The sequence below is a fragment of the Leopardus geoffroyi genome, chromosome C1, assembly GCF_018350155.1.
Source record: "Leopardus geoffroyi isolate Oge1 chromosome C1, O.geoffroyi_Oge1_pat1.0, whole genome shotgun sequence".
NCBI lineage: Eukaryota > Metazoa > Chordata > Mammalia > Carnivora > Felidae > Leopardus > Leopardus geoffroyi.
In genome coordinates, this window is record NC_059328.1 from 187,318,253 (window position 1) to 187,341,294 (window position 23,042).

Below are 23,042 nucleotides of genomic sequence, written 5' to 3' on the forward strand. Positions count from 1 at the left end.
TATTAGTGTTCAGAAGTTATATAGTTTTAAATAAAATCAATGAATGATTTTTAATTACAGGAAATAAAAATATAAGACACAAATCCTATGTCTGTGCCTTATTAAAGCTTGGAAGCTTCTGCTTTTTTATTAAATATATTTAAAAATGGATATATCCCCTCATCAATCCTAACAACTTTTTTATTTTTCCATATTACCTTCTAGCCATTATTCACCTTAGTGCCTTTTTAAAGAGTTACAATTACAGAAACACATTATTTCGTATTTTGCCATTTCCACTTCATATCATAACGTTTGTTTCGGTTTCTCCAGAGCACATATTCACTGTTTGAATTATGGACATATAGAATCATATGATACATTCTTATCACCAATCCAATTTACCTTGAATTCTGATAACCATTCTTCCACAACACCACGTTCAGATCCCAGCATCTTCTTCTAACTTCTAGTCCTTTTTTTTTTTTATCTCTGAAAGAAAAACAGCACCAAACTTGAAGATGGCATCATGTACTTAAAGAAACTACCAAAGGTAAAGGATGTGCACCTTTCACTAACAGAAAAACTAACTTTGTATATATTTTAGATAAGAAGGCTTACTTCTAGACTAGAGTTCAATTAAAACAAAACTTATTTTTAAGAAATAAATTCTATTTTCAGGGATATATTTGAAACTTCTTTTCCTAATACTTTTATATTTTCCCCAAGAAATATATTTCAAAGTGGCAAAAACAAGTTTATACTTCCTCACAAGAACATGCCCCTTGTGAAGGACCTCCTCCACCTGTCCTGGAAGAGAAGAGAAGTACAAGAAGAAACACCTGGTGCAGAGCCCCAACTCCTACTTCATGGATGTGAAGTGCCCAGGATGCTACAAAATCACCACCATCTTTAGCCATGCACAAATGGTTGTTTTGTGTGTTGGCTGTTCCACTGTCCTCTGCCAGCCTACAGGAGGAAAAGCAAGGCTTATAGAAGGATGCTCCTTCAGACAGAAGCCCTTAAAGCACCCAGACTCAGGATGAGTAAGAAACTATTCCACTAAACAGATTTGTGATAAAACAAAACCAAAACCAAAAAACAACTTTACTGAGTAAAATCAAACTGCACATTACCCAAGACAAATGAATAGTCTATGCTTAGAGCTTCTGCCAAATATACAATTGGAATTAAGTTACATTTCATACAACAAACCATGTGACAGATTATAAATGACAAATATAGAAAAGCTAAAAATCAAGGGTCATATATTCAGCACACTGATTATAAATGTTTATACAAATAAGGGCTTTAAAGAAGGTAGATTTATATTTTTTCTATAATGGAAAAATATCCAAGTAGAAAAAGCAAGTTGTACAATTATGTGAACTATAATTCCATTAAAAAACTAAATAAAATGTGAAAAAAGCCTGGATGAATATATCCACTAAACTCTTTTAAGTGTTTACCTCTGAGGTAAGGAATACTGAGGATATTCTAATTATGTGTAACTCTTGAGTTACAGAAAAAAATTAAAACAGCCTATATTATTTTTAAAGTGAGAAAGACAATGAAAAGGTCTTGGATTTTAATTTAATTTAAAGGCTCAAAAAGTAAGAGCTAGGGGCACCTGGGTGGCTTAGTAGGTTAAGCGTCCAACTTCGAGAGAGGTCATGGTCTCACAGTTTGTTAGTTCAAGCCCTGCATAGGGCTCTTTGTTGTCTGCCCAGAGCCTGCTTTGGATCTTCTGTCTCCGCCTCTCTGCCCCTTCCCTGCTTACACTCTGTCTCTCTTTCAAAACTAAATAAGCACTGAAAAAAAGAAAAAAGCTAAGAACTAGAAAAAATAAAGAACTTCTTTGAGGGGAGAATACTGTCTTCAAAGCAACTGAAATAAGTTTCTTTTTTTTTTTTTTAACGTTTATTTATTTTTGAGACAGAGAGAGACAAAGCATGAACGGGAGAGGGTCAGAGAGAGGGAGAGACAGAATCTGAAACAGGCTCCAGGCTCTGAGCTGTCAGCACAGAGCCCGATGCGGGGCTCGAACTCACGGACCGCGAGATCATGACCTGAGCCGAAGTCGGCCGCTTAACCGACTGAGCCACCCAGGCGCCCCTGAAATAAGTTTCTTTATTAAAAGATAGTATTTCCTAAAAGTGTGTCAAATTTCACATTAAATTTGTCCCTATAAAAAGGAATCAGATTTTCTAATTCTCCCCCTTCAATTCCGAAAGGACTTTTTAATGTCTCTCTATAATGCACTATATCAAGTACGATGTAAGGAAGGAGTATGAAGAGGAGTAAGACATTCCCCTTATTTTCAAATAGCAAATGCTGTTAGGAGTAAGGCATTTCCTTTACTTTCAAATAGCAAATGCTGTTAAGATAGACTGATGAATTTAGTCAAATAAATTTCTAGGGAAAAAAGATAGTAGGAAAACCTAACAGATTAAAAAAAATCAATAACCAACATATGAATCTTTCTTGGACTCCGATTCAAACAATTAAAAAGTGTATGATACAACTAGAGAAAGCAGAACACGACTGGTTATTTGATGATATAAAATTAAGGAATTATCATAGGTTATTTTTATATTTGATAACTATTATAGTTAGGTTGGGTTTTTTTTTTTGTTTTTTGTTTTAATACTGCTTGTTTCTTAAAGTTACATACTGAAATATTTACTGGTGAAATGTGTCAGAGACTTGCTTTAAAATAATCAGGGCAGGGGCACCTGGGTGGCTCAGTCAGCTGAGTGCCCAACTCTTGATTTCAGCTCAGTCATGGTCCCAGGGTCGTGGGATTGAGCGCCACGTCAGGCTCGGTGCTGAGTATGGAGTCTTCTTGGGATCTTTCTCTCTCCCTCTGCCCCTCTCCCCCTGCTTGCGCTAGCGCTCTCTCTCTCTCTCAAAAATAAAAATAAATAAATAAATAATCAATCAATCAATCAGGACAGGAGCAGGAGCAGGAGGAGTCAAAGAAGGAAAGCTAATTAGGTATAGATGAAATATGACTGGCTATGAATTAATAACCATTCAAGCTGAATAACTGGTATATATGTTTTATTACACTAATATCATTACTTTATTATAAGTTTGAAATGTTCCATAATAAAATTTCAGAAAAAAAGGATTAATAAACACTACATAAAAAGATAAACACAATACCCATACATACACAATTTTGCAAATAATTTCTGGGAGTTCAGATCAACTAAAGCTCATTAATAGACATGGACACTCAAGTTACAAACTCTTGCTGAAGAAATAAGACTGTTAAAACATAACTTCACAGGGGAGCCTGGGTGGCTCAGTCGGCTAAGCATCCGACTCTTGGTTTCAGCTCAGGTCATGATCGCCAGTCTGTGAGCTTGAGCCTCACAGTGGGATCTGTGCTGCTTGGAATTCTTGGTCTCTCGCTCTCTGTCCGTCCCCCATTTTTGCTGCCCCCCCCTCGCTTGCTCTTTCTCAAAATAAATAAAATTACACTATCAACAATAGCCAAAGTATGGAAAGAGCCCAAATGTCCATCGATGGATGAATGGATAAAGAAGATGTGGTGTATATATATAATGGAGTATTACTCGACAATCAAAAAGAATGAAATCTTACCATTTGCAACTACGTGGATGGAACTGGAGGGTATTTTGCTAACTGAAATTAGTCAGAGAAAGCCAAAAATCATATGACTTCACTCATATGAGGACTTTAAGAGACAAAACAGATGAACATAAGGGAAGGGGAACAAAATAATATAAAAACAGGGAGGGGGACAAAACCGAAGAGACTCATAAATATGGAAAACAAAATGAGGGTTACTGGAGGGGTTGTGGGAGAGGGATGGGCTAAATGGGTAAGGGGCACTAAGGAATCTACTCCTGAAATCATCATTGTACTATATGCTAAGTTGGATGTAAATTAAAATAAAAAACTAAAATAAATAAGGTCTAAATAATTAATTAAAAAAAAACCTTCACAAAATATAGCACAGCCATACATCCAAATGACAATGGCCTTCAAAGAAGTAATTTTGTGAGGTTCCCACATTTATTATGATGATTGTTCAAATCAATGTCAGAATTCCCTTTTTTCCTTTTAAACAACATTTAAGTGGTACTACCTTTTGAAACCTCGTTCTTCACCTAAAAATGGATTCCATGACAGAACTATGATTAATGTACCTCTGACTCTACATAAATTATACCTCAATAAAAAATGTTTATGAACAATTGTCTAAATACCCTAAGGTAGTTGCCTCTGAAAGCTGCTCAGAACTCCAGGAGACGACTTTAAAGCAAAGGCAAGATTTAGTCAGAAATTCATTGATCCATTCCATAAGTATTTCTTAAACACCAACAATGACAGCCATTATGCTAGGAGCTGGTAATACAATGATAAAACCAGATGGAAAGTCACTATAATGAAGCATTTATCTAGTACAGAAAACTAAATGCATTTTTGCAAAGAGATGAAGAATAAGAAGTCATGACACACAAAAGCATAATAAAAGGAACCTAACATTGATGAGGGAATCAAAGAAGACTTCTCTAAGGCAACAGTTAAGGTGAGATAACAAAGATCAGTAGAATTAAAGAATTAGGAAAAGAGCATTCTCGAAAGAGGGAACAGCGTATATAATGGCCCTGTGGCAAGAAGAAAACACAGGAAATCTGAAAGAAGATCCAAGTGACCAAAAAGCAAGGGACAAACGTTGAGGGTGTAGAAAGGTAGGCATGGCCCAGATGGTATAAATAGGAATTTACAGTCTGCCTTAAGCATAGAAAGTGACTAAGGATTTTAGGCAGATGGATTATAAGATTCAAGGTTTGAAAAGCTCACCTGGCTACAATGCAGAGAGAGGGCTAGTATCCTTTTCACATCTAGCTACAAATTTCCCAATAGTATGAAGACTAAAGAAATTTCAGTCTTGCCACAGCATTTGCTCTGAGAATTCCTACCAAGTCTCTGGAAACTAAAATACCTGAACAGCTACTGAGAATAAAAATGTTTTTGGGGAGCCTGGGTGGCTCAGTCAGTTGAGTGACCAACTTCAGCTCAGGTCATGATCTCACGGTTTATGAGTTTGAGCCCCACGTCAGGTTCTGTGCTGACAGGTCAGAGCCTGGAGCCTGCTTCTGATTCTGTGTCTCCCTCTCTCTCTGCCCCTCCCCCACTCATGCTCTGTCTCTCTCTGTCTCAGAAATAAATAAACATTAAAAAAAAATTTTAAAGAAATGTTTTTGACTTACAAAGTACCTGAAAAATAAGTAAGCTAGGTTACATTTTTTTTTTTTTTAAATAGGCTTCACGCCCAGCCTGGAGCCCAACACAGGGCTTGAGCTCACAATCCTCAAATCAAGACCTGAACTGAGATTAAGTCAGACGCTTAACCAACTGAGCCACCCAGGTGCCCCAGGTTACATTTTTATTAAGCATCAAATTTAGTATATTAAAACAAAACCTCCATTAGTTTCTTAGAAAATAATTTAAGTATAAATTCTAATATCTTCATCTCCCTTTAGTATTTCCTTTCCTCAAGTCTCTTATGAAGATATAAACAAAAGGGGCTGCTTTGTTAATATAATTTATAGCATCTTCTTCCTACCACTTTATCATTTCTAATGAGCTCAATGGACCACAAGATTAAGAAGAAAAACAGAATTTTACATCCTCTTTGAAGAGTACTCCAGAAAAGAAGGTAAATACTTCTGATATATTTATTACCATGTAAGGAAGAAAAGCATAATTTCATTGTAGTGGTGACACCAAGGACTGATTTCCAATAAACAAATTGTAACTTAAAAAAACTCCTGTATCTGTATTGCCGGATTTCAACTGATTTTAATTTTTTATTTCCTGGAAAATTAAAAAGCGATTTCTGCCCTGCATATCAACTGTTATCTTTATAATTTTACAAATATATTTAGCTACAAATATGAATTAATGGTTGATAGTCAATTATTAAATAATGTTCAAATATTATAAATAGTATATGTATGTAAAGAAAAAAAAAAAGGAAATCCCAACTATCTATCCTACCCATGAAGATTAAACAGAGTCAACCATCTGGTATTTATTTTTCTTTCAAATATATATTTATGTATATGCATGTTTATATATAAGTGCATGTATATAGTTTATAGTCACATGTTCATCAGATATAGTTTTCTACAATATGCTTTTTTCAGTTGCTAAAAATATGGAAGACCTATAGATCTCATTCTTTTTAACAGCCACAGAGCAATTAAGCCCAAAACTTACCATTTAATAGTTTACTGATAAACACATAGGTTTTCAATTTTCCTATATTACAAAAAAAAAAAAAAATGCTGCAATGAACATCTTCATACTTATTTATGTATTTTCTGTTCTTTTCTGTAGTATCACTTGTAAAAACTGGATTTGAAATTTTAAGGTCACAGGATATAAATATTATTGATAGTATATCCAAATATAAATAAACTCTCAAAACCATACTCCATCTTTTTTTTAATGTTTATTTTTGAGAAAGATAGAGAAAGAGACAGGGCTCAAGGAGGAGAGGGGCAGAGAGAGAGAGAGAGATACAGAATCCAAAGCAGGTTCCAGGCTCTGAGCCGTCAGAGCAGAGCCCAATGCAGGGCTCAAACTCACATATTGTGAGATCATGACCTGAGCCAAAGTCAGACGTTTAACCAACTGAACCACCCAGGTGCCCCCAATCATGTATTTTTAAAGCACATGACTGTCACATGTACAGAATAATTTCTCCCTACTCTACTTATAAAGCTAATACCTCAGCATGAAAATATCTAAATAAATCTAAATACAAAGGCTTTAATTTTCCTGCATTTATTAATATGATATACATGACTTTTAAAACTAAGATAATAAAAATTAGTATCAACATTCATACCTATTGCCAAAACATTAAAGATTTTATACACAAAATGCTGTGATGTATAAGATACCACGATATATGTTATTATATTTTAAAAATCGCTCTGCTTGTTTAGTTAAGTGTGAATCTTCTAAAATTAGAAATGACATTTATAGTTTAAACAATCTGGAAGTTACTTTAGAATGTGATATGAGATTAAGATCTAACAAATGTTCTTCTCCTGACAGCTCTAAATTGTTCTAATATACTTTATGTCCAGTTTTTCCTCAGTTACTTGAAATGCTATTTTTGTCACATACAAAAAGTCTTACATACATTTGGAACTATTTCTGAGCTACTTTCCCATTAATTTTGCACCAGGACTATAATGTTTTAATTACTGTAGCTTAGTAAAAAATATTCCAAGTCCCTTCTTGTACAGAGATTCTTTTTCCTAAAAATGTGTTTATTATTGGGGCGCCTGGGTGGTGCAGTCGGTTAAGCGTCGGACTTCAGCCAGGTCACGATCTCGCGGTCCGTGAGTTCGAGCCCCGCGTCAGGCTCTGGGCTGATGGCTCAGAGCCTGGAGCCTGTTTCCGATTCTGTGCTTCCCTCTCTCTCTGACCCTCCCCCGTTCATGCTCTGTCTCTCTCTGTCCCGAAAATAAGTAAACGTTGAAAAAAAAAAAAAATTAAAAAAAAAATGTGTTTATTATTGCCTGCTTCTTTCTTCCAGAGGAATATTAGAATTATATTGATAAGTTTCTTTCCTACTCTCCATTCTCATAGGAGTTTACAAATTAATTCCAAATCACATCTCCACAACATTGAGTTAACCCATACAGAAGCATGGCATTGCTCTTTATTAAAAATCCTCTTCTATACATCTTAATATAAATTTTATTTTTTCTTCACGTAGGTCAACACATTTCCAATTAAGTTGATTCCTGTATGGTTTATATTATTTTGTGACTGTGGTTATTTTTCATTATTTTTTTTTAAGTTTATTTATTTAGAGAGAGCTAGGGATGGGCAGAGAGAGAGAGAGAGAGAGAGAGAATCCCAAGCAGTCTCCGCAATGTCAGCGCAGAACCCAATGCGGGGCTCAATCCTAAGAACCATGAGATTGTGATCTGCACCGAAATCAAGAGTTGGATCCTTGACTGACTGAGTCACTCAGCAGCCCCTTCACTGTGTTTTCTAACTAGCTATTATTACACAAAAATAAACTTTAAAAAGTCAAAATGAGCAACTTAAAAACATTTTTTTTTTTTTTTAATTTTTTTTTTCAATGTTTATTTATTTTTGGGACAGAGAGAGACAGAGCATGAACGGGGGAGGGGCAGAGAGAGAGGGAGACACAGAATCGGAAACAGGCTCCAGGCTCTGAGCCATCAGCCCAGAGCCTGACGCGGGGCTCGAACTCCCGGACCGCGAGATCGTGACCTGGCTGAAGTTGGACGCTTAACCGACTGCGCCACACAGGCGCCCCTAAAAAAATTTTTTTTTAATGTTTATTCATTTTTGAGAGGCAGAGAGAGACACGGCATGAGCCGGGAAGGGGCAGAGAGAGAGGGAGACACAGAATCTGAAGCAGCCTCCAGGCTGTGAGTTGTCAACACAGATCCTGATATGGGGCTCAAAACCACGAACCTTGAGATCATAACCTGAGCTGAAGTCAGACACTCAACTGACTGAGCCACTCAGGTGCCCCCAAAATGAAAAAGTTTTTAACATAAATACTTAAAATATAAAAATGGTTTAAATCCAGGTTTCTATGTTTTAGGAAAAATTTATAAACTAGTAAGTTATGTTTTTGCTAACTACAAGGGATTAGAAGATTTTTAAAATGTATGCTACTGCTTTATAGAAAAGGGCAAGGAAAAGCAACTAAAATTAATATTTTTTTCCAATTCTCTACAAAGAACATCAACTGCTTTTAAAATAAAAAAGAAACCCAAATATTATTTTCAAAAAAACCCCACAAATCTTTTTATCTGATATATATTGCATCAGAATCCCTATTTGATATAGAGCCTGGAATACATATTTTAAAAAGCTCCCCAAGTAATCCTTCAGAAAAAAAAAGAGAAAGTCTCACATTCAGGTTAAACTCATTATTTTAAATCCCTATCTAATCTCTTCTGTAACAACAAATTTGTTTATCAAATCACTTTAGTTTCTACCAATACTATTTTTTTTTTCTACCAATACTATTTTTAAAATGACTGCAAGGTAATACTTTTTTAACTTTTTTTTTTCTTAGTGTTTATTTATATTTGAGACAGAGAGAGACAGAGCATGAATGGGGGAGGGGCAGAGAGAGAGGGAGACACAGAATAAGAAGCAGGCTCCAGGCTCTGAGCTGTCAGCACAGAACCCGACACGGGGCTTGAACTCACGAACCCGCAAAATCATGACCTGAGCCAAAGTCGGACGCCTAACCCATTGAGCCACCCAAGAGTCCACGTAATACTTTTAAATACAGAAATTCAGTGGTGTTAATAATTAAAACCAAATACCACCATATTTCTTCAACTCTACAATACTACTAATTTTAAGACTGTAATTTGTTCAGTAACAAATTTAAGTAGAAAATAAGAAACAAACCTTTATTAAAATGAAAAAATGTTTAACTAAAGGACAAGAACATAAGCTTATCCATATAATCACATATGACTTTTTAAATTATCCTTTATGCTGTGGTGTCTGGGTGGCTCAGTCGGTTGAGCATCTGACTTCGGCTCAGGTCATGATCTCTTAGTTGATGAGTTTGAGCCCCGCATCAGGCTCTGTGCTGACAGGTCAGAGCCTGGACCCTGTTTCAGATTCTATGTCTCCCTCTCTCTCTGCCCCTCCCCTGCTCATTCTCTGTCTCTCTCTGTCTCAAAAATAAATAAACATTAAAAAAAATTTAAATTATGCTTTATGCTTCTGGACATCTTTGTTCTACTAGCCATAAGGCACACTCTCCCAGCCCTCTCTTTATGTCTGGATTAGACTCAGTTCAAATGTCACTTCCTCAGAGAAGCTCCCTCTACTTACTATATTTAAATTGGCTCCCCAAATTCCTCTTCCTTCCATCCCCTATCATTCTGTCCGTTTCCTTCATAGCAGTTAGCAAAATCATAATTATCTTATTTGTTTACTTATTATTGTCTGTCTTTCCCACTAGAATCCGTACTTCACAGAGAAGGTTCTATATCTCAAGTGTGAGGCACATAACAGGTACTCAAACATCTATTGATTTAGTTACTTATCTCATGAACTCAATTATTTAGCACCTGCAGTAATGACAGTTTTTATTTTTAGCCAAAACCTGAGATTTCTGCCTGCTTTTTCCATGTGATTAAGCTTAATAATTTTATTTTTCCAAATTAAATATGGTTGGAAGTTGATAGTTTCTTTAAAAAGCACCCAGAAACGTTTGACAGGTAGATATTCTCCCAAATGCATCAAACAGGAATATCAACCTTGTCCGGGTTTGAAATTAGAGACTGAGGGATCTGGCAAATTTTCTCTGAATTAATTGGCACATGTCAGGCAATCTTCGGCTGAGACCATTATTCACTGCAAAGCTATATTATACTGTGATATTTTATAGACATTTTAAGCAACAATTTACAGATGGAAACTCAATTAAAAACGTAACACAAAAATAACAAACATTAAAAAAAATTTTAATAAAAAAATTTACCTCAATATGGTGCTACTGGTATTAACTGAAATGATAAATGAATAAAGGATCTCGCGGTTCATGGGTTCAAGCCCCGCTTCGGGCTCTGTGCTGACAGCATAGAGCCTGGAGCCTGCTTTGGATTCTGTGTCTCCCTCTCTCTCTCTGCCCCTTCCCCGCTCATGCTCTTTCTCTCTCTCTCTCTTTCTCAAAAATAAGTAAACGTTAAAACAAATTAAAAAAAAAAGTAAATTACTAGTGAGCCTATCAAGTATGAACATTGTATCAGTTGTTTTCTATAATTTATCTGATTAATAAAGCAGAATCTAGTGGGTTAGAGCAGCAAATCAACTTTTTGCCTCAGAACCCCCTTTCACTCCTACATTTAAAAAGTTTATTAACTCATTAAAAAAAATAAGCCCATTACATGTTAACACAGTGGGGTTTTGACATGTTTTAAAGTGAAATTTTATTTTTCCCAAACAAAAGCAAATTTGGTGAGAAGAGTAGTATTTGTTGTTTTACATTTTTTTTTTTTTTGCAACTCTCATAATTACTTCCGCATTCAATCTGTTGCTGAAAAACTTCACTGTGTATTCATCAGAGAATGACAATGAAGGCAGCAAATACTGTCTTAGTATTAATATAAAAAACAATTTTGACCTCACAAACCCACTTAAGGGATTACCAGGACCCACTCTGAGCATGGACTCTGGAGCCAGATTGTCTAAGTTTAAGGGTACTCACTTGCTACAGTGACCCCCTTACTAGCTTACTTAAACCCTCTGTGCCTCATTTCTCTGGTTTCAAAAAGAAGGATAACAGCAGCACAGTACTTATTTCATATAATTATTGTGTACTTAGAATAGTTCTTATCAGGGCACCTGGTGGCTTGATCTCATGGTTCATGAGTTTGAGCTCCACACTGGGCTCTGCACTAACAGCGTGGAGCCTGCTTGGGATTTCCTCTCTCTCCCCTCTCTCATCCCCTCCTCCACTTGCTCTCTATCTCTCTCTCAGAATAAATAAAAATAAACTTAAAAAAAAAAAAAGAATTCTTATCACAAGTAAACACTATAAATGTTTGCTACAAGTATTATATACTTCATTTTCCTGACACTATATATGGTACTATAAAATAATCTCTGTTATTCCCAACTAATAGATAAGAAAATTAATGTGTAAATTAGGTCAAATGACCCACACAAGGTAACACAGTTGAACTGGTAAAACTAGGATTTTAACTTAATGCCTATTCCAAAACCTACGGTTGAAAAATGTACCTTGTCCCCTTTCTTGTAGCTCATACTACTCCCCACAGCTTTCTATGTCCTGGCCATACTCTTAAGTTTTTCTGTAACTTCATGCACCCCTTCACCCCAGGGATTCTTTCCAGCCTAGAATGCTGTCTTACTACTGCTATACAAATAGCTGTCTTCTTCCAATCCTGTTAGTCTCGGCAAGCCTTTCTTCAACACTTCATCTAAATAGCATCCCTTTCTCCCTACTCTACTACTTTCCATTCCAACAAATATGGTTCATTTCCTTCCTAGAGCTTTGGATTTTATACCTGGCTTCTTAGATCTTATTACTTATTATCTATCTTCCCTATAAGATTATTAAGTTATATGAAAATGGTCCCTTTCTGTTTTGGTCACATTTGGGTATTCACTATATACTCAAAGCTAACAAACATACTATGGTATCTGGACTTAATGGCAGGTACTTCTGTGTATTTGTTGAATCAGTGAACCACACTGCTTATATGACCTTGGACAAATCAGTTAAATCCTTTGGGCTTTAGTTTTACTTACTATATCTAAAATCCTAAAAATATTCAAGTACCTTCATTTGAAAAACAGAATAGTGCTGGTTACAGAGAAATTTTGTAAATATGGATTTCCTAAACTATTCTCAGTACCTTAGTATCTGGAGGTAGCTGTGAACGTAGTTATAAATGTACTAAAAGTTTCCCTTTTATTTAACCAGGCAATGTATAATTCTGTAGATTTTTTCCACTGTATATTATACCCATCCCATTATCTGGTATATAGAAAGTATATTTAAAAGCAAAAATCAAGGGATGCCTGCCTGGCTCAGTAGGTAGAGCAGGAGACTCTTGATCTCAAGATCATGAGTTCAAGCCCCACGTGGGGTCTAGAGATTACTTTAAAAAAATTAAAGTCTTGGGGCGCCTGGGTGGCGCAGTCGGTTAAGCGTCCGACTTCAGCCAGGTCACGATCTCGCGGTCCGTGGGTTCGAGCCCCGCATCGGGCTCTGGGCTGATGGCTCAGAGCCTGGAGCCTGTTTCCGATTCTGTGTCTCCCTCTCTCTCTGCCCCTCCCCCGTTCATGCTCTGTCTCTCTCTGTCCCAAAAATAAATAAAAAAACGTTGAGAAAAAAAAAATTAAAAAAAAAAAAATTAAAGTCTTAAAAGCAAAAATCAAGCTGATATTCCAGCATGCAGCTCAATTTGGGCCCATACTGCCTTACTTTCAGACTATCTAACAAAGTAAAAAGACATCACAGGAAATAATTATCTTTTTGATGGCCATGGTAATGGCAACCTTTATTAGCAAGCCCTGAATACAACATAATGAACAAAATAAGAAACTGCTGGAACGTGATCTGAAGGTCAATAACTACTTGCCAGGAAGCAAACTCACTGTACTCATCCAAGTACAATAAGCTTTCCATGGCCTACACAGGCAGAAATTGTGTCTTAGCTGACAGCATGTATCTTTTTCGGAAATTGTCAATTTATAAAGAATCAGATTATAAGAGGCAGTACAGCCTAATGGTTAGAGTATGGGGGTCTGGCTCTAGACTGCCTGAGTTCAAATTCCAGTTCCATGACCTACCAGCTATGCATCTGTGGAAAAACTACTCCACTAATTTATGGCCTCAAATTCCTCATTTATAAAAGGGAGATAATGTAAGTACCTATGTCAAAGTTTTGTTTTTTTGTTTTTTTAAGATTAAATAAGTTAACACATCAGTGAGAAAAACGAATTATGGTAACTGCTCTCTAGGGTTTACTGGATAAACAAAGCTATACAATTATCAGGGAAACATATGAAATCATAAAAAATGGTTTTTGCTACTGCAAATTTTCAAACTAGGCCAACAACTATAACAATATTTCAAGGTATAAATCTGAAATTTGAGTACTCAAGGTGTGCATTTATTGTAAATATCAACTTCTCTAAAAAAAACCCTAAAGCTGCACCATTCAATATGGTAGCCACTAGCCACATATAGCTATTTAAATTAAAATAAAATAAAATAAAATAAAATAAAATAAAATAAAATAAACAAAAATAAAATTTAAAGACTCAATTCCTTAGTTGCACTAGCTACATTTCAAGTGCTCAGTAGCTACATGCAGCCATACTGGAGAACACAGATAAAGAACACAGACATCATCACAGAAATTCTATTGGACAGCACTGATCTCAATGTAGTTACATAATACAATTATGATGAGTAAATTCAATTATTCAGTAACTGTAAAGATTTAGGCAACAAGAAGGTTAAAAGACACAACTACTAAAAACTATTAAAAAGTATTTCAAAAGTAAAACTCAAAGGCAGTAATTAAGATGTGATTATTTCAAGTCTCTTAGGTAAAATTGCTAAATAAATAGAAGCTACCCACCAAAGATGACCAAAAATTCCAACATGTCTAATTGTATGGAAAAATTCTTTAACTTTTAAAAAGTTAAATTTCATAATTTTACCTCTGTTCTAAGATCAGTTTTCTAAAGGAGGAGGTGGCATAGGAATGCGGCAGAATTCAAGTGTGGAATTCATTTGTTGAGACTTCAATATTTTCCAGCTCTATAAAAATAAAAATTAAAAAACTGAAATATTAAGATAATATTCTCATGAAATAAAAAACAATTTTGATGAAACATTTATAATACAATTTATCTATTTTTAAAAATAATTAGGGATTAAAAAGCTTTCTATAATGACCAGCATACACTTGTATACCATCATTAAACCAAATTTAAAAAATAGCAGGGGCGCTTGGGTGGCTCAGTCAGTTAAGCACCCGACTTCAGCTCAGGTCATGATCTCGCGGTCCGTGAGTTCGAGCCCCGCGTCGGGCTCTGTGCTGACAGCTCAGAGCCTTGAGCCTGTTTTGGATTCTGTGTCTCCCTCTCTCTGACCCTCCCCCATTCATGCTCTGTCTCTCTCTGTCTCCAAAATAAATAAACGTTAAAAAAAAAATTTTTTTTTTAAATAGCAGATTTAGAGAAATGAAGTTTGAGTTTTAGTTTCAAATTTCCCATTAATTACCTGTAAGACCTTGAGGAGCTGACTTAAATATTAGGGAGTTTCACTTGAATAATCTATAAAATTCAGTCCTTTTCAGTCAAAAATTCCATTAATCCAACTTTTGGAACACATTACAGTGATATCTCTCTCTCTCACACACACACACACACACTCATTAAAATTTCAATATGCAGTATAACATCAACCTTAAATAATAAGTATCAATGGCTATATCATCATTTTGGATGAGTTTCACAGAACTGAAAATTTTATCATTTTTAAAAAGAACACAGGAAATGCTATTACTTGAAGTTTTGGTACAAAAACATATTAAAATTATTTTGATCAGTGAGAAAACTTTTCAAATTGCTAAAAGTATACTTTCCTCTGAAAGTAGAAGCTATTTTTAAGTAGCTGCTGACCACATTATACTCTACCACTTTGATTCAAAATCGTATCACAACTTTAAAATCTAAAACACCAACATTTTAAAATATGTTGATAAACAAAATATGATTTAAAAAATACAAATAAGACCACAATAAAATTCTCTTGGAGTAAAGTTATATGATCATTGCAAAGTCTCTGATGTTTTTCAAACTAAAGATGTGTCAGAGCCTCCCAATCCAACCATAGCAGCTGACTTTTTATCTCTTATGTATTGATTATCATGCAAGATTTTCATTTCATGAGTTCTGCAGTGGGTGAAAAACCTTGACGAGGACTAAGAGAAAACCTCTGGAAAGATACGCAAGAAATGGTCATACTTTGGGAAGGGTCATTTATGTCAAGGAAACTCTCTTTTTGTACCTTGGGAATTTTGAGCCACCAAGACAATTGCCAGATTTTGAAGCAGTATAAGCAGGCTGACTTGAGAGCTATACTGGGAATCTCTGTAGAGATGACTCTCCAACAATCTTTCAGGGTTAAGGATACAGGTACTCACTAGGTTCTCAATTTAAGGGCAAAAACAAACAAACAAACAAACAAACAAACAAACACGGCGACAGATAGGAAACCTGAGTTTTATTAAACTTTAGCACAGGTTCAGAACAATTCAACTCCTGATAGATGAATTGGAAGTAATAAGCCCCTCAGCCACTTGAGCAACAGAAAAAAAAAAAAAAGGGTGGGGGACCCTGTCAGGGAGGTAACACTGTTTGAAGCCTCTACGGTTCTTTCATATACAAGGTCTAGCACACAATCAAAAATTACTAAATATACTAAGTGACAAAAACATGACCAATAATTAAGAGAAAACTACATCCACAGATGATCCAATAATAAAGTTCACACACAAGGACAACTATTTAAAATAATTCTGGGGGTGCCTGGGTGGCTTAGTCAGTTGAGCATCTGGCTCTTGGTTTCAGCTCAGGTCATGATCTCCTGGTTCATGGATTCAGGCTCATGTCAGGCTCCATGATGACAGTAGAGTCTGCTTGGGATTCTCTCTCTCTCTCTGCCCCTTCCCTTCTCGCGCGTGCTCTCTCTCTCTCTCTCAAAATAAATAAACTTAAAAAAAGTAGTGTTATAGCAGAATACTATTAAAACACAATCATTCTGAATAAGGTACTAGAGCAAAAAATCGACAAAACTGATGAGGTAGAAAATTTCACCAGTGAATTAGGATATAAAAAAAATGTAAATTCTAAAACTGAAAAATACAATATATATGAAATTAAGAACTCAATATATTAGTTTTATAGCAAACTGGACACAGCAGACTATAGGATTAGAAGGTAAGGGGCGCCTGGGTGGCTCAGTCGGTTAAGCGTCCGACTTCAGCTCAGGTCACGAACTCACGGTCCATGAGTTCGAGCCCCGTGTCGGGCTCTGGGCTGATGGCTCAGAGCCTGGAGCCTGCTTCCGATTCTGTGTCTCCCTTTCTCTCTGCCCCTCCCTCGTTCATGCTCTGTCTCTCTCTGCCTCAAAAATAAATAAATGTTAAAAAAAAAAAAAAAGAAGGTAAGTCAGTAAAAAATACCAAACTATAACATGAGAAAGAAAGTAGGAAAGAAGAAAGAAGACTAGAGAGAGGGGAAAAGTTGGAGGAAAGGCTTAAGATAAATGGAAGATATGCTCAAAATGTCAGTATACATACAACCAAGGTTCCAGACAAGAGCAGAAACAGATATAAGCAATATTCAAAGAATAACAGTTTTACAAAACTGATGAAAGAAATCAATTCAGGGATTCAAGACACTCTGCCAACTCCAAGCAGAATATACTCAAAGAACACCATACCCAGGAAATCATCATCAAACTATAAAATGAATGAGTGAAAAAAGAAAAAATTCATATAAAAAGCATAGAAAAAAATTCAGCTGACCTTCAAAGAAACAGTAAGATTGACAGCAAATTTCTCAACGGAAACAAAAGAAACCAGTATATAACAGAATGATAGTTAAAAGGACAAAAGAAAATAACTGCCAATCTAGAATATAGTAAATATCCTTTACATAACCAGCAAAAATATCCTTTAAAAATTAAGGTAGAGGCACCTAGGTGGCTCAGTCAGTTAAAGCATCCGACTTTGGCTCAGGTCATGATCTCGCAGTTTCATGAGTTCAAGCCCCCTGACTGGCCTCCGTGCTGACGGTATGGAACCTGCTTGGGATTCTCTGTCTTCCTCTCTCTCTGCTCCTCCCCCACTCATGCTGTCTCTGTCTCTCTCAAAATAAATAAATCAACTTAAAAAATAATCAAGCATGATGCTTGTTTTAAAAACTAAGGTGGAGGGGCGCCTGGGTGGCGCAGTCGGTTAAGCGTCCGACTTCAGCCAGGTCACGATCTCGCGGTCCGGGAGTTCGAGCCCCGCGTGGGGCTCTGGGCTGATGGCTCAGAGCCTGGAGCCTGTTTCCGATTCTGTATCTCCCTCTCTCTCTGCCCCTCCCCCGTTCATGCTCTGTCTCCCTCTGTCCCAAAAATAAATAAACATTGAAAAAAAAAATTAAAAAAAAAAAAAAAAAAAACTAAGGTGGAGGAGGAACACCTGGGTGGTCAGTTGGGTTAAGCATTCGAGTCTTGGTTTCAGCTCAGATCATGAGCTCTCGGTTCATGTGTTCGATGGAGCCCCATGTTGGGTTCTGGGCTGACAATGCAGAGCCTGCTTGGGTTTTTTTTCTCCCTTTCCCTCTCTTTCTGCCTGCCCCTCCCCGGTACACACGCACATGTACATGGACTCTCTCTCAAAATAAATAAACATTAAAAAAAAAAAAAAACTTTAAAGTATTAAGGTGGAGGAAAGGACTCTGGGAAGATGACAGAGTTAAGAGCACCAGGAGTCTATCAGCATCTAGACAACAATCATACTTGCAGAATATGTTTTGGAACTCTGAAGTCTACTGAATGCTTAAAACTTCCATGGAAAGACCTGTGGTTTTTATTTTAATTGTGATTAATTTTGGTCAATTTCAGCTCTCAGCACAGCAATAGCTACCCATCCCCCACCCTGAGCCACATAGCAAGGAGCAAAGCACTTGTTTCTATAGCAGCTTGCAGGGGCCAGGATGGGCAAATAGGACTCTGTCCAACAAATATCAAATATTTGTGCTCTGATTGCTGACTGCTGCTTCTGATCATGGAGGTACAGAAAAAGAGCTGGGCAACCATTGTTGTCCCATCTCCCCTCATTGTTGTAAGCCTCACTCCTCCCACTAAAGTGACTTCCAGGGGACTTAATGGCCTGTTCCCATATTCCCCCCCCACCTCCATTTTTCTCTTTTTCCCCTTTTGGGAGCCAGACATTGGAGACCAAGACAAAAACAACTGCATATGAAGGGAAAAACAGAAAGTGATCATGCATGCCCAGAATGTGCACAGAAAAGACATTAAGTTTACATCTTAGGCTGACCCTTGGCACGGAGATAGCTTATAACAAACAACAAAATAAAAACAAAAACAAGGTGGGAGGGACAAAAAAGGATGGAAAACCCTAAGGAAGGACAAAAATCTGATTTCCAGAGTTTCACATTGTTATATTAAGATGTCTAGGGGCGCCTGGATGGCGCAGTCGGTTAAGCGTCCGACTTCAGCCAGGTTTCGATCTCGCGGTCCGTGAGTTCGAGCCCCGCGTCGGTCTCTGGGCTGATGGCTCAGAGCCTGGAGCCTGTTTCCGATTCTGTGTCTCCCTCTCTCTCTGCCCCTCCCCCGTTCATGCTCTGTCTCTCTCTGTCCCAAAAATAAATAAACGTTGGAAAAAAAAATTTATAAAAAAAAGATGTCTAGCATTCAACAACAACAACAAAAACCACACAAGGTGTGTGAAGAAACAGGGAAGAGTGGCCCATTCAAAGAAAAACTGTTCCTGAAGAAGACCTGATGGCAGATATATTAGACAAAGGCTTTAAAACAACTGTCTTAAAGGTATTTAAGGAACTAAGGAATACGTGGAGAAAGTTAAGAAAATGAGATATGAATAAAATGGAAATATAAAGAGACAGAAAAACTAAAACAAAACCAAAAAAATTCTGCAGCTGAAAAATACAATAACTGAAATGAAAATTTCACTTCTGGGATACACAGGCACATGTGAGTAGGCAGAAGAAAGAAAGTAAACTTCAAGGTAGGACAATGAAAATTATCCTGTCTGAAAAACACAAAAAGACTGAAGAAAATAAACAGAGGCCAAAGGGACCTATCTACCAACAAGTAGATCAAGATATGCATTGTGTAAGTCCTATAAGGAGAAGAGAGGGAAAGAGGTAGAGAAAATATGTATGTATGTATGTATGTATGTATGTATGTATGTATGTATTCATTCATTCATTCATTGTTTAAAAAACTTTTAATTTTAGAGAGAGAGAACAGGAGCAAGAGAGAGGGGAGAGGAGGGAGAGAGAGATGGAGGGGGAGAGGGGAGGATACGGAGAGGAGGGGGGCGGGGAGAGAATCTTAAGCAGAACCAATGTGGGGCTTAATCCCATGACCCTGGGATTGTGACCTGAGCCAAAATCAAGAGTTAGATGCTCAACTGACTGAGCCACCCAGGCACCCCAGTAAAGAAAATATTTAAAGAAATAATGGCTGAAAACATCCCAAATTTGATGAAAGACATGAATATAAACATCCAGGAAGTCCAGTCAACTCCAAGTAAGAGGAACTCAAAAGAGACCCACACTGAGACACATTATAATCAAGCTGTTGAAAGACAAAGAGGATCTTGAAAACAGTAAGACAGAAGTGAGCTCAGATACAAAGGAACCCTCAATAAGACTATAAGCAGATTTCTCATAAGAAATTTTAAAGCCCAGAAGGCAGTGGGCTGATATATTCTAAGTGCTAAAAGAAAAAAAACTGGCAACCAAGAATCCTACATCTGACAAAACTATTCTTCAAAAGTGAGACAAGAAATAAGACATTCCCAGATCAAAAAAAAAAAAAGCTAAGGGAGAGTTCACTACCACTAGACATGTCTTACAAGAGATGCTCAAGGGAATCCTACAAAATGAAATAAAAAGACACTAGACAATAAACTCAAAGCTGTGTGAAGGAATAAAAATCTCAGCAAAGGCAAATACATGGACCATTATAAGTTAATATTATTGTAACAATGACTTATAACCATTTTCTAAAAATGTTTACTTATTTTTGAGAGAAAGACCGAGGGAGGGACAGAGATAGAGGGAGACACAGAATCGAAAACAGGCTCCAGGCTCTGAGCTGTCAGTACAGAGCCCAATGTGGGGCTCGAACTCACAAACTGTGAGATCATGACCTGAGCTGAAGTTGGATGTTTAACCGACTGAGACACGCAGGTGTCCCTATAACCATTTTTTTTACACGATTTAGGAGACTAATACATTAAAAAGAACCAACTATTGGTCTAAAAGCTAGTATTATTGTAACTGGCATATATGTCCACATTTTGTTTTCTACATAACTTAAACTAATACATTTATTTATTTGCAAACACTTCTTAATTTGTAAAAAATGTTTAGGAGGAAAGCTGAATCTGCTCAAGGTACGGGTTTTACACGACTATTTCGTTTAGGTCCCATGCACTTAAGAGGCACTGAGGTTAATTTAATTATGACTGTCCCATGCTGAGTATCATAAAAAGACTGTCACGACTGCACAGTGAGGTAATGTATAGTTACCAACCTTGACATTTATTTTGCTGTCAACTAGATCAAGACTAATGCATTTTAAGGAATTATTTATGTTTTGGAGCATACAATGTACAAAGATGCATTCAACAACTGAAAGGGGTAGGAAGGGATCTGTAAAGAAGTAGAGATTTATTATGTTATTGAAGTTAAATTAGTACAAATTCAAATTACAGTGTTACAACTTTAGGTTATTAAATTCAATCTCCACAATAACCACATATACACACAAAAACAGCTATAGAATATACACAAAAGGAAATGACAAATAAATTTAAACATTTCACTAAAACAATCAACTAAATGCAAAAGCAATGCAGAAATATGGAACAAAAAAAGATAAAATATGTAGAAAACAAATAGCAAAACTACAGAATTCTTTATCAGTAATTACTATAAATGTGAATGGATTAAACTCTTCAAAAGAGTTTGGCAAAACAGATAAAAAGGCATGATCCAAATATATGCTGTCTATAAAAGACTCACTTGAAATCCAAAGACACAGAGAGTAAAAGAATGGAAAAAGATAGTCCATGCAAATGGTAACTTAAAAGAGATTAAAGATGGCTATACTAATATCTGAAAAATAAACTTTAATTCAAAAAAGAGACAAAGGACATTATATGTAATAAAAGGTTCAATACAGCAAGAAGATGTAACAATTATAAACATTTATGCACCTAATGACAGACCATCAAATTATTTGAAGCAAAACTGACAGAACTGAAGGGAGAAACAGTTTTATAACATTTGGAGACTTCAATACCCCATCACAATAATGGATACAACAAGCAGACAAAAGGAAATTAGAGAAACAGAGGATGTAAGCAACACAATAATCCAACCAGATCTAACACACATATACAGAACACTCTACCCAACAAAAGCTGATATAGTCTTCAAGTACAACTGGGCCACTTTCCAACACAGATCATATGTTAGGACACAAATTAAATATCAATAGATTTAAGAAAAACAGATATCACACATAGTGTCTTCTGGGATCATAACAGGAGTAAGTCAGAAGTGAACAGAAGAAAAATGGGAATATCCATAAAATTGTAAAAATTAAACAAAAGATTTTAAAATAACCAAAAGGCCAAAGAAGAAATCACAAAATAAATTACAAAATACTTAAGAGACAAAGGAAAGTAAACACACAATATACCAAAACTTATGAGATGTAGCAATAGTGATGCTAAGGAGGAAATTTAGAATTATAAATGCTTATATTAAAAAACAAAAAAAGCTCTCAAATCAAAACAACCTAACTTTGCAACTTAAAGAACTAGAAAAGGGGGCGCCTGAGTGGCTCAGTAGGTTGAGCATCAGACATAAGATTGAGCCCCGTTGAGCTTATACCACGGAGCCTTGCTTGAGACTTTCCCCCTCTCTCTCTGCTCCTCCCCCACACGTGCATGTGTGCAAGCTCGGGCTCCCTCTGTCTCAAATAAACAAGAAAACTTAAAAAAAGAAAGAAACTAGAAAAAGGAGGAAAAAATAAGCCCAAAGCTAGCAGAAGGATGAAAATAACAAAAATTGGGGTGCATGGGTGGCTCAGTCGGTTAAGCGTCTGACTTCAGCTCAGGTCAGGATTTCACAGTTTGTGGATTCGAGCCCTGTGTCAGGCTCTGTGCTGACAGCTTGGAGCCTGGAGCCTGCTTTGGATTCTCTCTCTCTCTCTCTCTCTCTCTCTCTCTCTCTCTCAAAAATGAATAAACATTTAAAAAAATTAAAATCTTAAATAAATAAATAAAAATCCATTGATGATAGAAGTCTCAGTTTACTTAAAAAAAAGAAAATAAAGATTAACAGAGATAAATGAAATAAAGAACAGAAAAACAATAGAGAAAAGCAATAAAACCAAAAGTTGGTCCTTTGAAAAGATTAAGAAAATTGACAAGGTTTAGTGAGATGGACTAAGAAAAAAAGAGAGAACACAAAATACTAAAATTGGAAATGAAAAGGGGAAGATTACTACTGATTCTATAGAAATAAAAAGAGTTATAGGAGAATTCTATGAAATATTGTACACCAACAAATTGGAGAACCAAATTTCTGGGAATAAAAAAACTACCAGGTCTAAATCATGAGAAACAGAAAATATGAATAGATCTATAACTAGTAAAGTGATT

The 23,042-nt window shown here is 36.2% G+C and overlaps 1 protein-coding gene and 1 pseudogene across 12 annotated transcripts in view; one reads left to right on the top strand and one right to left on the bottom strand.

Annotated features, from left to right (window-relative positions):
* FAM126B (family with sequence similarity 126 member B) overlaps positions 1-23,042 on the bottom strand; it is a 93,109-nt gene that overhangs the window by 46,524 nt on the left and 23,543 nt on the right. For 8 of the 12 annotated variants that reach the window (XM_045480699.1, XM_045480693.1, XM_045480695.1 and 5 more), the window contains 2 exons: positions 14,254-14,353; positions 385-471 (listed from right to left, as the gene is read on the bottom strand). In XM_045480699.1, coding sequence (XP_045336655.1) covers positions 385-435 — 51 coding nt within the window. In that variant the 5' untranslated portion in view covers positions 436-471; positions 14,254-14,353. Of the gene's footprint in view, positions 1-384; positions 472-821; positions 920-14,253; positions 14,354-23,042 lie in introns of those variants that run through there. The other 4 variants (XM_045480700.1, XM_045480692.1, XM_045480696.1 and 1 more) reach the window with 2 other exon arrangements.
* LOC123596929 lies at positions 661-1,025 on the top strand (annotated as a pseudogene).